This window comes from Didymosphaeria variabile (genome assembly GCF_027946475.1).
Source record: "Didymosphaeria variabile strain IMI 356815 chromosome Unknown scaffold_2, whole genome shotgun sequence".
NCBI lineage: Eukaryota > Fungi > Ascomycota > Dothideomycetes > Pleosporales > Didymosphaeriaceae > Didymosphaeria > Didymosphaeria variabile.
The window spans coordinates 1,336,568-1,351,404 of NW_026611621.1; the positions used below are offsets into that span (position 1 = coordinate 1,336,568).

General features: G+C 52.8%; 4 protein-coding genes across 4 annotated transcripts; all 4 read right to left on the reverse strand.

The window, feature by feature from the left end:
* Window positions 1-536: 536 nt before the first annotated feature.
* On the reverse strand, window positions 537-2,451 carry N0V89_002149 (uncharacterized protein; the record flags this gene model as incomplete). The annotated part of the gene is made up of 2 exons (XM_056210959.1): window positions 537-2,179; window positions 2,232-2,451. The coding sequence occupies 2 exons, from the start codon at window positions 2,449-2,451 to the stop codon at window positions 537-539; spliced, it is 1,863 nt and encodes a 620-aa protein (XP_056074432.1).
* A 938-nt stretch (window positions 2,452-3,389) lies between these two features.
* On the reverse strand, window positions 3,390-4,877 carry N0V89_002150 (uncharacterized protein; the record flags this gene model as incomplete). The annotated part of the gene is made up of 4 exons (XM_056210960.1): window positions 3,390-3,476; window positions 3,522-3,731; window positions 3,778-4,084; window positions 4,303-4,877. 4 exons carry the CDS (start codon window positions 4,875-4,877, stop codon window positions 3,390-3,392), a joined length of 1,179 nt encoding a protein of 392 aa, XP_056074433.1.
* A 330-nt stretch (window positions 4,878-5,207) lies between these two features.
* N0V89_002151 (uncharacterized protein) lies at window positions 5,208-7,502 on the reverse strand (the record flags this gene model as incomplete). The annotated part of the gene is made up of 3 exons (XM_056210961.1): window positions 5,208-6,525; window positions 6,579-7,399; window positions 7,425-7,502. 3 exons carry the CDS (start codon window positions 7,500-7,502, stop codon window positions 5,208-5,210), a joined length of 2,217 nt encoding a protein of 738 aa, XP_056074434.1.
* A 3,546-nt stretch (window positions 7,503-11,048) lies between these two features.
* Window positions 11,049-14,017, reverse strand: N0V89_002152 (uncharacterized protein; the record flags this gene model as incomplete). Its single annotated transcript, XM_056210962.1, has 2 exons — window positions 11,049-12,947; window positions 12,992-14,017. The coding sequence occupies 2 exons, from the start codon at window positions 14,015-14,017 to the stop codon at window positions 11,049-11,051; spliced, it is 2,925 nt and encodes a 974-aa protein (XP_056074435.1).
* Window positions 14,018-14,837: the final 820 nt, after the last annotated feature.

Here is a 14,837-nt window from a genome sequence, read left to right on the forward strand (position 1 = left end):
CGTCCGAGATGTCACAAATGTCAAACGTGTGGGGCCGCGGGAGGGACCCTGCCGATCGTAGAATTTCCCCTGTGGTGTAGTACAACGGCTGTTCAACATTTCCGACTCCTCCTGCGATTTAGAGTCGACTGGCTTTGGAGCTTGTCCGGCATGTGGCGTGACTTGAAGACTTTTGCTCACGGTGAAGGCAGACCATTTATACCCCCACAAATACCACAAACACTTTCTCTAGGCACTGATCCTGACGATCTTCATGAGCGTGGGATGCAATCCGTGGGCAAAGATCTCGGAGAGAACTACATAGTATGCATGAGGGTAAATGACAGTACTGTCGGACTGCTGGGAATTACTCGCGGGCAAATAATGCCAATCGAGAAATTTACATCTGAGGACGTGCGCTCACTCCCAAATATGGACTATAATATTCTGCATGTAAAATTTCATTATCCGAGTCACCCCAAGGCAGGTAATGCAGAGTAGGAGCGAACATTATTAATTGGAATTAGGTGGTATCTGTCCATGTCCAACACCAAACTCTAGTAGCCTATATGTCCTCCAGCAAGCTTGACAAGCTCTGGGAAGATGGGTGTACCGAAACCCGTAATCGGATCCCAGCCCTTGGTCACTGGGAATCCTTGAACGTTGCAGCCGTAGCTAAACCCAATAGTGATGTCAGTAAGCCCCTTGTAGCCCTTCTTGTATAGCCACGGGTTGAGGTAGCCCAGAGTAGGCTTGCCAGACGCGATGAGTGCGTCGTTGACGAGAGCGAAAATGCCAGCGGTGAGCGGTGTAGAGGCCGAAGTACCGCTTATGGTGCCCTCGGTGCCGTTCCAGAAATAGGCAAAGTAGAGCCCTTGGGCAGCCAAGTCAGGGTAGCCGCGGCCGCGGGGGTTGTACAGGCCTTTGTAGAGATCCCCGATGCTCTTCACATAGTGCGGGACAGCATCCTTTTGCCAAGTGGGCTGCTTGAAGTAGTCGCTAAAGCCACTGCCACTAGAGTACAAGTCGTGGTAGCCGTCAGAGAGGTTACGGCCAGCACGGTAAGCAGACTCCTCTGGCTCAAAGTTCTTGGTCGCGCCGACGGTGGTGACGTACGGGCAGGACGCAGGGAAAGCGGGAAGGAACTTGTATGTGTTCTTTCCGTCGTTGGTATAGCACTTGTCGGTTCCTCCGAGGCCCCTATCCCCAGAGGAAAAGAACATGGTGGTGCCGCGAGCTCCGACAGCGGCAAACTGCTTGCAAACGCGCTCGGCGTAGCTGCGAGGTACGGTCTGCTCAGGCTCGCCGTACGAGGTGCTGATGATTTTGGGAATGGAACGCTGCTGCAGAAGCCAATTGACCCAGACGAGATACGGCTCGCTGTCGTTTTCCACAACCGTAAGGTCTGGAATGAAGGGAGGCCTGCCGCCAGTCGAGTAGCTGACGATGGGAGTCTTCCAGCTGATGCCGGCGATGGCTTGAACATCAAGGTTGGCTTCGTGGCTCTTGTCGTCTTCAAGCTCTTGCGGGGTCAAAGGTCCATCGTTTAGAGGGCCACCGTTGATGGAGTAGGTTTTGAAGGTCTTGGCCGAGGACACGGCCTCGGGGCGGTACTTCTTCAAGAATAGCTCGGTGTCTGGCCGAATGGGCACTTCCTCTAGATAATTGGTGAAGCCAACGCTGTTCTTGTCCGAAGCCCTGGTCTTGTAGCCCTTTGTCTTGTAGAGCGTTTGGAAGCACTCTGGAGTCACCGAGCTGACATTGCACACCTTTGAGACGTCACTGGGTTCGTACTGTCCGTTGGCGAAGCTCAGACTGGCAACCTCGTCGTGCACCTTGTCAAGAGTCTTCACATAGGTGGCAGCGTTGGCTGCTCCACGGAAGAAGGAAGTCGTCGGCTGGATGACGTCGATGTGCTCATGCAAATGGCGAGGGAGGGACCAGTGAGTAGTACGGGAGACAATGGAACCGTCCTCGTGCTTGTAATTGTGATACTCGGTGTCGAGGAGCTTCTCCACGAAGTCAATGGGAAGATGAACAGTGATCCAGTCTTTGGCCGTGTTGTAGCTCACGTCGCCGACGCCGGCCTCACGCAACCAGTCTTCGACCTGGTCGCAAGTCTCTTTGGCGGGTCGAACCATGTCGTCGACCTCGTCGGCGCTCAGATGGGCCCCATAGCGGGCGTGATCCGGGTCCGAGACTGCCAGTGGTCAGCAATTGTGATTGTTTGTTGTTCCCGCAGAGTCGCCTACCCTCACTAAGATGCTCGAGCAACCCGTCCATGTTGCCCTGCTTGAGACCAATCTGCAATTGAACCAGTTTCCTGCCATTAGCACGATCAAGCTTGGTCCACTCGCGCGGCGCAAAGTGCGTCTCCTTGACGGCGTAGGGAGAGCGCGCTTGGATTGGCGACGCGACAACCGCGTGCGCAGCCATCGCTGCCGCCAGCAATGCGGACGCGAGCATCTGCATGGTGGATGGAGCGTGTTGCGTCGTGTAGCGAAGGTGAGGTTGGACGTAGAACGCTTGGCCACGGCTCCTGCTTCACCTGGGCTCTGCGGCGGCGGCGTCACTTTATGTTGTCGCGTCAAAGGATGCAATTGACAGTGACAATCAAGCTAGAATCCTCTCGCGGCGTGCGCTGACCCGGTACACGCGCAATCGCTGTTGGCCATGCTGTACAAGGCAGGTCTGCAACCACCGCCACAGCAACCCCGCCTCGTATCCCTTGCATTCCGGGCAGGTACCTGGCAGATCAGGAGTGCCACGAGCTTGGCGGTGAACGGCCCATGCTTGTTGGAGCTTGGTCCCGGACGATGGATATTATGGCTGCATGGCCAAGTTCGTGGCATGGCGGATTATCGGATGGGACCAACGGCGGAGGCAGGAACGCCATCGCGCTAGCTTCGCTTTAGGCAGGCGCGAGCGTCGAGTGGGAATTGCGTGCACGCGAGGGCGATAACAACCGACGTCGAAGCAAGCTTCCTCGGCCGTGGCCTTGGGACTGAGCATTATCCACCCAGGTACTCTTATCTTACCTGCGTCTACCGTAGTACGAACTAGGGAGAGTGGTGAGCAATGTCGCGTCATGGGCCCCACGACGCAAGCCAGCGCAATCTGTGGTCATGGGCCCAAAGCAGTCCCATCCCACGACCTGGTCCTTGGTCGAGCGGCGAGGTCGCTTGCAGCACACTTCGATCTTTACATGGCTTTTATTTGGGCGGGCATTGGCCTTCAGCTCCATGAAAAGGCATCTACCGCTCTTCTCGTAGTGAGTCATGCAATTCCAGCCACGCCTATTCACATGCTATGGGGAGGCGCCATGGTACAATGTACAACAAAGGGATCCGCTACCACGGCAGATAAGCCCTCGGTAATCGACACTTGATTCGCATCCCAGCGAAGTCCCACTACGACGAGTTTGCGAGGCCGTTCGACGTCGCCACGTCAGGATTGGGATAGTACCACGAAGCAACCGCAATGATGATGTAGATGATCTACCCGAATGTTAGCCACGTTACGCATCTCTCAGCTATACTTACAATTAGGAGAGCGCCTTCGAGATAGTTGGATTCGCCGTCTCGGAGAAAGTTGCCCACCACGACAATGGAAAGCACGAGCAGCACAATCATGAAGATTTCAAAGTTCAGGTCCATGCCCTTGCCTAGAATCCACCCGACGATGACGACCAAAGGCGCGTTGAAGAGCGCCGTCTGAATAGAAGGGCCGATGCAGTGGAAAAGAGCAAAGTTCTGTGACAACATTAGCGGCATCATCCGAGGAGATGGGTGGGCTTACTATCTGGCCATCCCATGCTTCATCGACGGCAGTGAGATGCTCCGCCGCCTTCTCCACGAGAGGGAGAAGAATCAAGCCAAGGAACTGATCTGGCACACCCGATTCAACCACGTCTTCGATGCGCTCGACTAGAAACACTGCAAGCAGAGTAACAAGTACCAAGGAAAGGACCAGCGCGATGATGCACTCTGTAAAGGTAAATTTTGGCTTGGCGAGATCCTCGGAACGGTCCAAGTCATGGTGTTCGTCGGCCTCTAGGACCTCGTCAAAGATGGAGTGTTGCGAGCGCGCATTATAAAAGATGAAACTGCGAGTGGTCAGCCAATGTCGCCATGACGTTTAGTGTAGACTTGCATTCCAAAGGCGATTATCAGTAGAACAGAAGTCACCTGGCTGATCTTGAGTGTGTTGTGTTGGAGAACCGCCTCCGTAAACGTATGGTGGCCGATCGCTATCGGGACAGTAGATCCCTTGAGTGCACTGTAATACGCGCTCGGAATAAGTAAACCGAAGCCTGCCACGCACAACAGTCCGGTTCCCACCTCGCTGATTGAAGCATGGAACTTTTGGCTCGCCTGTCGTAGCCCCCCGACGTAAAAACATGCACCCAAGCAGAGCAGCAGATTGGCCAGGATAGATCCAAGGATAGCCGCTTGGATCACAGGGATGAGATTTCCATGCTCAGAGGAGCCCTCCGCCGAAGTGTGCTTGACAATGAGGACCAGAAACAAAATGATTTCCACGATGGAGCCAAACGATGTCTCAATTAGGATCCCAGATACTTTCGACATCTTTCGTGCAAATTCTTGGCCTGCAAAGCCCAGTAGATTAGCTACTGGGATCATGGCGACATAGCTAAAGGCAAAGACGACGAGAGGAAGTCCTGGCGTAACAGTTGCCAGAATGATCGCCACGGGGACAAGAGGCCACAAAAGGTTCACGTATTTCGCGACTTTGGAGCCGCTACGCCATGAGACCCTGATGAAATGGCCTGGGTGAAACCCGCTTCGGCCGCTCTCACCATCTGGGTGGACGTGCGAAGGGACGATGTGGTGCAGCAAGGGCGTCGATTCGGAGGCGTTGCGATGGTTTGAAGGCATGGTGAGCTTTTGCATAAGCGATCCTGGTTGTTGAGGCGACAATGGGTGAAGGACCGTCGTTGTTGATGGGCGACGCGCCTCGCACAATTGCGGGGGCAGGGGCTGGGCATCGCCGCGACGAACAACGGCCAAGACCGCCTGCCAAGGGTATTGCGAAGACTAGACACTTGTATAGACTTGGTATGAGAAGTCTTTCGGATGATAATAGAAAAATTAAATTAAAACTTTTAGTAGGACTTAAGTTATTACGGCACATGAATGTACCATCTGTGGGTATCATGTTCTGCCACGCCACCTTGTAGTCATGGGCAAAAGGACGCAGAGGCACAACTACTCTAGGAAATCGTCGTTGGGTGGAACAGAGTCCTGCTCGTCATGAACAGTTGAAAACATATTACCAAATGAAATACCAGAGAACGGCGGGTTGAAGATATGCGTTCCTGCCCCATGTGCAAACGGCGGATGCGGGTAATGTTCTTCATCTTGTCCTGACGGGAACCCGAACATGGCCGGATGCGTGCCATGGCCTTCCTGACCCATTTGCTGACTGTGCTCTCCCGTTGAAAATGGGCGGCTCTGATCATGCCTGCTCGGCCCAAACGGATCTTCAAACCCGGACGCTTGTGCGGCTCCATGGCTTGCAGACTCCTCTGCCAGCAAATCTGTGATATCGACATGACCTTGTGAAGCCACCTTTTGAAGTAGTTCAAAAGCCACCGTATACGCACGCTGTGCGAGTGGGTCATTCTCCTTCATTGCCCTCAGCCACCTGATTAGCTTCTTTGCTGATGGCGTGACCTCTTTCCCATCTTCAGGAAAATGGACTGTACCATATGACATTTCCAGTAGCAGGACTGTGAGAGCCTGCATAAGGTAATGGACCAAGGACCACCAAGGCCCAGTTTGATACAAGTATGGCAGATCCACTTGATCTGGCAAAATGTTTGCCATTGCCTTGGCTGCGTCGACGCAATCCCTGGCCATTGTCTTGTTCATGTCGTCTGAAGCCTTTGTCTGGTTTGGAATGCGACTATCGAGTCTACACAAGCAAGGTCGGGTTATGAGCATTCTTGTTCCTATGTGATACATTTTGAGAATGCAGCGTTCGCGTGCAAGCGTGGCATCGACGTTTGGTCGGGTGAAGTGGAAATCTGAGGGTAAACATGATGACCACATCTCGAGCTGGTCCCGCAAGCTAGCAATCGACTCTTGCATGTGCTTCCAGGAGCGGGTAACCACTCTAACAGAATACAACTCAACCATGGCTTTTTGCGTAATAATGCTAATCTGGACAATGGCCTTTAGGAATGAGCCAGCATTTGCAGGCTCAAAGGTCGCTGAGCTGATCCCAACACTAGTTTGGTGAATGCCGGCGGCTCTGTATTGCTCAAAGTACTGGGAGGGCACCTTTTCGTTGATCAATTGTTCCTTTGCCACGGGCAACGGCAAAGGTACGGAGCAAAAGTAGTCTGAGGCAGAATTCGGCCGACCGACCATTGCACTCAGTTTTACCTCGAGAGTGTACAGTGCCCACCACATGTGCACCAGAGTTTCCTTTCTGTTCACGGAGGCGGTGGGGTCTTCGTTTCGAACGTGTAGACCGAGAGCGTGCGCATAACGAATAGCGGTGCCCAAGACCACCCAGGCTCTACGTAGTAAGGCATCAGCAGGGAATAACTAGCAGATACAAATCAGCTTTACCTGTTGGCGCGGCCGACAGACAAGAAGTAGAAGGCAAGTAGAGCAGTTAGCTGAGTCTGCAAGGGGTCTGGATGGGAGACTAGAGCAGGTCCGCTGAGGCTGAGGATCTGTGCACGAGAATGATAGACGAAGTGGTCTTGGCCATCGACGAGCCAATTGGCCTGCACCATTTGCGCGTGTTTTGCTCCAATGGCAAAGACGAGGTTCAATATCGCGAGCCAAGTTTCTGGCATGGCGGAAGGCGTTCCCTGGGAAAAGGACTCATAATATTGGTAAACTTGGTTTTTGAAATCTGGCTTCGAAAGTACTGGGAACGTATCTTGAACAGTAGTCATGTAGCTATCGACGAGCGTCTGCGCAATATTCACCGAGGGTAATTCGAATGGATTTGCGGAATAGTCCACCTCAATGGTTGCTTCATCCAAGTAAAACGTAGAGGAACGAACTGGTTCTCGAGCCTTGGGCTGTTGCTGTCTACGCCGTTTGAAGGCCTCCATGCGACCGAAAACAGCCTCTGGGCTGTCACCGGGAGGTCCATACGGTCCGTCAGATACGGCTGGGGTATTGGCACGAAGTTCTGTCTCTTGTCGCACACGTCGCAGCCATTGGACCTCGGAGCTTTTGCCAACGAATCCGGTCGCTAAGGAATCTTCGTCCTCGAGTAGATCCTCGTCAATCATATCCGTTTCGTCGTTTGAGCCAACTTCAGCGGACACGTTGTCTTCTCCCGGTGTCTCCCTAGGATCGGGTGCATCTCGTGAGCCTGACGCCGTCGCGGTAACGGGCACGTTGGGGATGACCTTTTCTTCTGTTAGCTCATCCTAAGCCATTTTAGCTTTGACGTACTCTGCCCAACAAATCGTCTATTTGCTGTTTCTTCTCTTCTGGAACCGAGGCTTGGAGATCCTTGAGCAGATCAACCATGTCCTGGTTGTGCTCCGTGGCGCTGCTAGCAGTCAACATCCCTTTACTTTTGCTTTACCTCGAAGAAGTGGCTGACGTCTTGAGGCGGTTCCTGCGAGTCTCCATGTACACACAGGGTTCATCGTTGCCTAGGCAGTTTCGGCATTGTGGTTCTGCTCCATCACATCGTACTTTTCGCGCATGACACCTCACACAGGCTCGTGAGACTCGGGGTGTAGTCGTGCGTCGGGATGCTCTACGCGGCGCTTCATCGCCCCGGTTTCTCTGAAGCCGCGGAATCGGCACCCTAGGCGGACGCTCCGAATGCAGGTCCTGCGAGGTAGAGGAAGACATGCAACTTTAAGCGCATCGAGACAGAGGCCAGGGAGGGAAGTCGTGGCGGAAGGGCGTCAGAGCGAAGATTGGTGTAGATGTGATGACGGCCGGTACCAGTCAAAGGGCAAGAGCAGTGCAATTATCACGCCCGGCTTCCGGAGAGTGCCAAGGTGGAAGGCCGCTAGGAGCACTCTGGCGGCAGAGAAGTAACGATAGAGCGGCGGTCCTGTCAACATCAACACCTGATGGTGACACGGGGCGGCGGCGACGGAGCTGTTCAGCCAAACAGTACAGCGATAACCTCTAGACGCCCATCGCAAGCTCCCAAGGGCTCGTCGGCCTTGATAAAGCACTATTTGACGTTTCTCAAGATTGACGCTCAGACAACGTGATTGGCAGGCCAGTTGTGCCGAGTTAGCTGAAGAGAAATTTCCCACACCCGCCCACACGTCACTGCGAGAAGCGCCGCCATGCGCACGTCAGAAGGATAGGATATACACGGTAGAGTATATTTTCACATATGACGCGTGCTCCTTGGCAACATGACATGCTGCCTACGACGGCCGCAGATGGTAGATGGCGTCGGAAAGGATAGTACCATCTGGCTCTAGCGCAGGCCCGCAAAGTCATGTATACCCCGCTTTGAACACCCTTTGTATGTCGGCACCGTAAGAACAGGCCGCGCTTGTCGCAGGATGGGAGACCAATGGCCCTCGTCGACTTAGCATGTCCCATCTTTTGACCAGCCCGTTTATCCACTCAAGTATCCGGACCACTTTCAGGATGGATATCCGTGCACCCAAGGTCAAGCTGTGGAGACTCTCACTCGGCCAGCATATCAACTGATTCGGCCATCGAACCAAGGTTGTGCAAACGTTGGAGTCCTTTTGTTCGCATTCCAAGCCACGACTTTGTTACTTTGCATCATCAGCGTCATACCAAGGAAGTCCGCGTCCATTCGATCTAGTCCTGCGTGCGTTTGGATGCAAAGACCATCGATATACAGTCGTAGACCAGCACTTTCGGAAACGTGGCAGAGGAGTCGTCTGATGGGTTCGCTCATGCGTTGGCAGTATGGAGCGCGAATAGCTTATCACGGTAGTCTCGTCTGTAAACCGCTCTTGCCTCTGCATGCTAGAGGATAGGCATGGCCACTTCCTCCGCGTGAACGTTTCTCGCTCCTGGTCAGCAGCGTCCGGACAGTGCCCGGTTGGATAGCAGGTTTTTTTTTTGAAGTGATCTAGGAGCAACATTCTCTTCATGCCACAAATTTCATGGAAGAAGTGTGTAATCTCTCATACTATCTTTTTTCGCGTACCAGATTGTTCTCCGTTCCTGGACCCGGAGCAGCCGTGTTATCATCCATAGCCTCATGGTCTAGGGGGTCGTACATGGCGTTCAAGATTCCTCGTACAAAAAGCGGAACATGATACAAGCTCGCGAACGGCTGGCCATCAATGTACACGTTTCCCATGTCGAAATGTGTGCCAAAATCTTGATGAAAAAGATGCGAGACGGATCGCATCTTGATTGACAGTGTTTTGTGAACGGGTTCGCAGCCACACTGCGCAGGTAAGCATGGGGCCAATTGTTACACCACGTGACAGGCCCATCTATTATCTTTCATGACAATTTTGCCCAGAGCCTGCAACGTCCGGATCGCATATACTCGGGGTAACTTCGTTGAGACGAAGACGCGATGTCATGTCGTGGCCGTGATGGCGGGTATGTCTCCCACCCCTGTCTCGGCCCGAATAGGTACGGGCCATGAATACAATTCGCGAAGCTTGGATGGTCGATATTGATGGCTCTTGCATCTCATCCTGAAATGGCGTCCTAGCGTTTGAGAAGAAGAAAGTAGCGTCCAGGCCTTGTCTGCATTGTTTATTCGCCTTGGCTCTGTCTAACTGAAATTACCTAGTTAGGTTAGTGGGGATGGAAAGGTGGCTTCCAAGGTTTGGTGGTGCTCACGAGGGCAACCAGAATCTCGTGTTTACAAGGCCACCAGTAGGTCATGTCCCGGATGAAAGGTCCGTGGTCGACAACTGGGTGGACGTAATTTCATCCTAGGTAAAGAACGAAGAATGCAACGATGACTACAGTGCCAATGCCAGCAACTGTGGTGCATGACGAGTGTGCTTGCGACGTGACGCAACTGCTTCAGAAATCGTCGCCGTCGATACGGCCTACTTGTGCATTCATAGCACACCGAAATACAGAATGGGACGCAAGGAACGCGCCTGTCTTGGAGCTTGCAAGACTTGGTCGGGATGTCGGCCAGTGGGAAGCCATCCGACTATCTCTTGTGCCTAGGATCCATTTTAGTTCAAAGAAGATTGAACAGATCTCGTATTTGGTCTTGTATCTCCTACACGGTCAAATTTTATTCTGGGAAAGTCCGTCTGCGGGTTTCATCACCGCTTTCGCATGTTCATGGTCGAAACAGCGCACGCAGGTTGGGCGCTGGCCAAAGCACTACACAACAGTTAATTGCAAGCTCTAAACGAAGAGGGCAGCAGAGAACGGGCGCACGCGCCCTGGTCTTTCTAGTGCGATGAGTTTCGCACGCCACACTAGATCCCAAACGTCTTGACCGGGTAGTGAAAGGTGGTGGTGCACGCGGGCCTAATTGAGGAAGCAACGCCCTCCAACTTTGATCTAGTAGGTTCCATATATAGCCGAGGATGAGTCGGTATTGTGGTGATTGCATGCGTAGGCCTGGGTGTGATGTGTAAATGTGACGAAGGAGCGGATAGATGACGTCGGTATGATTAGATCTCGCTTCCGCGGAGACGAGGTGCTCCGAATCGTTTAGCATGATATCACACTCATCAATCGCCGGACCCTGCCAAGCACCTCGCATGCACCGTTCCTCGGACCTCTTGTGATCCAAAAGCATGGCGAGTTTGCCCATACATATATGCAGTGCGACTATGAACCTTGGGCTTAGTCTTTTTGTAACACGGACGAGTCAAAGGCAAGGATGTCATGACTACTGGGTTCTCAAGATTGTGGCAAAGGAGAAAGATAGCTTTTGAATTGTCAAGTATGGTTCGCCCCGACTATCGCATCGAATAAATGAGGTCACCGGCTTGTGGGATGCCGTATAGAAGCCGAAATTCATAAGAATTGGTCACTGTAGGACATCACAGAATCCCGCGAGAGTCTAGCAAGAATATTGCACCTTGATCACAACAGTAAAAGTGTGCCATTAGTCTGTCCCAGATGACGTTATGCGTGCTGACTCCTGTTCTTCCACGCGGGCTGCAGAGCCTTGCCATCAATCTTGTCAAACCCAAATCCGCTCTGGTACTTCCCATACTGTATCAACTGCAACTTACTCAGCTTTGCACCAGCTTCCGTCTGCGCCCACAGCGCCACGCTGAGTGTGTTGTGACCGCGCGTGTTGATAATTCCCGGAGGAATGGGGAATCGCGTTTGAGGTCCAATATGCGGAACGAATTTGCCGTACTGATATCCGTTGACGAAGATCAACGCTCGTGCGATGGTACCTGCCGGTGCGTCCACCTCGACGCCGAGCGGTACGTCTAGATCCCTATCGATGTTCAAGTTGAATGTGGTAGTGAACCACTTGATGCCTGCGCCATTGACTCCATCTGTGACTGGGCTGGCCTTTGCCCACTTAGATGTATCGAAACCTGGAAGATGCCATCCAATACGTTCGCCGTACAGACCTCCTTCGTTCATGGGTCCTCTGACAGGATCAATGTTTTTCTCCCCGCCAGCGTTACCTTGAATCTTCCATTGGCTAAAAGTTCCGCCTTGCAGCTGTGCACCAAGAAGCCCGCGTGGGTTCTCAACCCCAGCGGGTCCGGTAGATGTCTGGTCGTGACCAGTGTAATCAGTGACCACGGTCAAGACGTTTTCCTTGTCGGTCAAGTTAACACCTTTGAAGGAGAGCGTACCCGTGGTCGACTGGAGTGATACATTGCCCGGATGGTAGCCCACGAACTTGCCATTGAGCCATGCATTCCATCCAGCTGCCACACCACCTTGGACAGTAATGTTTGCACTCGTGACATTTCTTCCGGAGAAGTAGCCGCGATAGACCTTGGCGCCCGTGTAGAATTTGTAATCGCTGCTGAAAAGCACAGGCAGCGTAAGTGGCTTCACTGGACTCATCGTAGCTGTCTTGTTCGCTACAATCCAATCCTCGTCATTATACGAAGGTGACGCTTCAGGAAGAGAATCTGCGGCTCTAAAGTCGGTGAGAGTTGGAAGGAATATTCGACGGTCCTCGGCGCCGGGGATACTGGCAGTCAGCGAGCCGAAGGCAGTCTTGTCGGTCTTGAGCTTGGCGCCGTTCCAGGATATTGAATTTGCTCGCTTCCCTGCGTACACTTGAATCGTTGTGGAGTTTGCGTTGTCTCCAACGATGGAGACGGTGTCGCCATGAACGCTTGCCGAGCGAACGAGATGAGGGCCAAAAACGAAGACTTGCTCATCGGGCTTCACCCTAGGGTCGGATGTGGTAGGAGGCGCGAAAAAGGTCCAGGCTGTGGGAATGTCAACAAGGTACGCCAACACACCGTTCGAAAAGACGACAGCAGTGGAGCCATGGGCCTGGGTGTACGTGAACCCGTCTCCAGAGGCTGTCGCTTTTATACCAGAGCCTGCGCCGTAGGCTTTGAAAGTTATGTTCTTAGCACCCTTGAAGGCGAATTGCCCAGTCTGGCCTTGTCGCATATAAAAGACCACAGCCGATTGGCCATACGTCAAAACTTCCGCAGAAGAGTACACCAATGTCTCTTTCCCAATAGGGTAGTCGGTCACGACCCATCTGCTTTGTCTACCCGCGAGCTGCAGGTCAGGGATCGTCACATTACCTCTAGAAGTACTGACTGTGATGGAGAAGTCGGTGACTGAGCGCGAATTTGTGCTGTTGTGTTGAACAAGGTAGAATCTCGCGTTTGTCTTCTTATTTTTTAGCACCCATGTCCAAAGATCAGTGCTACCCGTGGCAACGCCCGTGCCATTGGTTTCCATGACCGTGTTAGTCAAGCCCTGGCTCACGCGGGTGAACAGGGTCAGCAACTTGTATTGTTTGAACTTGTCTTGTATCTCTCGCGTCTCCCGCAATGGTGCAGAGTAGTCATATGATGTATAAACCTGTAATGGTCAGATGAGAACTGTTTGTGTAGGAGACTACGTACCACGGGCGCCCCACTATGACCCCAGTTTGTGCCACCAAAAGCCACATAGAGATTAAGTAGTGTAGCTCTTTGCGCAACAATCCCCTTGTAGAAGACGTCGGCGAATTCAGGACTATGTTCAGCCTGGCACGTGTCGTAAAAGTAGCCGCCCCATGGCTGGAAATACCCGCCTTCGAACTCGGGAAGATATTGAGGCTGAGAAGGGGATACGTCGTGGAACCATTGGTAGTAGGTATATGGGAGATTGAAACCAGAATCGGGATTGGTGCAGCTCATGCCACCAGGATAGCTGTCAAGACCGTAAATGTCGACCGCCCCGCCGACATTATTGTACTCTGACGACCAGCTCTTGCTGCGGAAGCCCTTTTCATTGTGCGTAGTAGGCACGATCAAGCCAGCTTCTTTGAAGGCATCTTCAATCTGTATCATGTATTTGACAAGAGTATTCTCGGGGTCATACTTGGTTTCCTGTAGCTCATTCTCAACTTGTGTGAGAATGACTGGACCGCCGTTGGTGATTTGGTTCTTGGCGATAATGGCTCCCACTTGAGCAATCCATTCGGACCACGCCTGATAATATGTTTCGTCCGATGTTCGGAGACTGCCCATACTGCCATCACTTCCCCATAATGCCAAACCTCCTCCATTCGTTTCTGCATTGCAGTATGGACCAGGACGCGCAATGACGTATAGTCCAGCTTCTTTTGCAAGATCGAACAGACGTTGAATGTCTTTGCCGGGGGTCGTGAAATCGTAGTTGCCCTTAGATGCGGAATGATACGACCAAAAGAAATAGAAGCTGACGGTGTTCATGCCATGGGCTTTGAACTTTTGGAAAACATCGAGCCACAACTCTGGTACTGGCAGACGTTGATAATGGAACTCGCCGCTCATAACAATGACGCGTTCGCCATTGACGAGAAGACTACCATTGTCCCAGGTGACGTCTTTCTGCAATCCGTTGTCGACTGCCCCGACCGCGGCTAGGACGCTCGAAAGGCTTGCGAGAAGCCGCAGGAACCGCATGATATTTTACGGAGAGAGGTAAAGGACCGATGGTCAAACATCCCCAGAAGCGTGACATGTTGCCTTTCTATAGATGATGCTTGCACATCCAAGGGGACAATTAGGAGCTACGCGTGCTCGGTACTATCCCCCAAGGAACAGGTCGACAGCGCAAAGCATCTCCATGTGGCCCTGTGGGCGCAGACATGTAATTGACGGCCTTGGAATTCGCCGGCGGTGGAGCTTCCGGAACATTGCCCTTGCAGCAAAGGTCCGGGCACCTGGAGATGATGGCTGCGGGGATCTCGCATGGCAGGGCCATCATCGCGCCGAGTTGCCGAGGCAAGGGTGGCGCGTCGTATTCCCCCATTGGCAACGCATCCGTTCAGCACCCGTTGATGAGTTCTCAAGAGCGAAGACTCATAGTGGGCGTGATGTGACGCGACACGATGAGATGCAAGATGGAAACGCCAAGCTTTTGCAATTCGTGGCTACCTATGGTAGGGCTGAGCGGTGACGTCTCCGCCAACACCACAGGGTCCATTGGCCGCCCCACAGCCCTGCTTCGTCGACAACACGAACATTTTCATCCACAAATACCTTTATGTGTTGGCTTCGTTTAGTAATCGACCAGAACACGAACACGCAATCATCCGACTAGGACCAAACCTCGCTACATGAGGCCTCAATCCACTGTTCCCATGCGGAGAAGCCGAGCAGGCTGCGGTCAAGTTGATGTACAATGTTGCTAGGACGCACCATCACTGGCAACATGGAAGCAAATAGCCAAGAAGAAGCGAGAGCATACTCGTGCGTGACATAGCGCTGCAAGTGCCCGTCG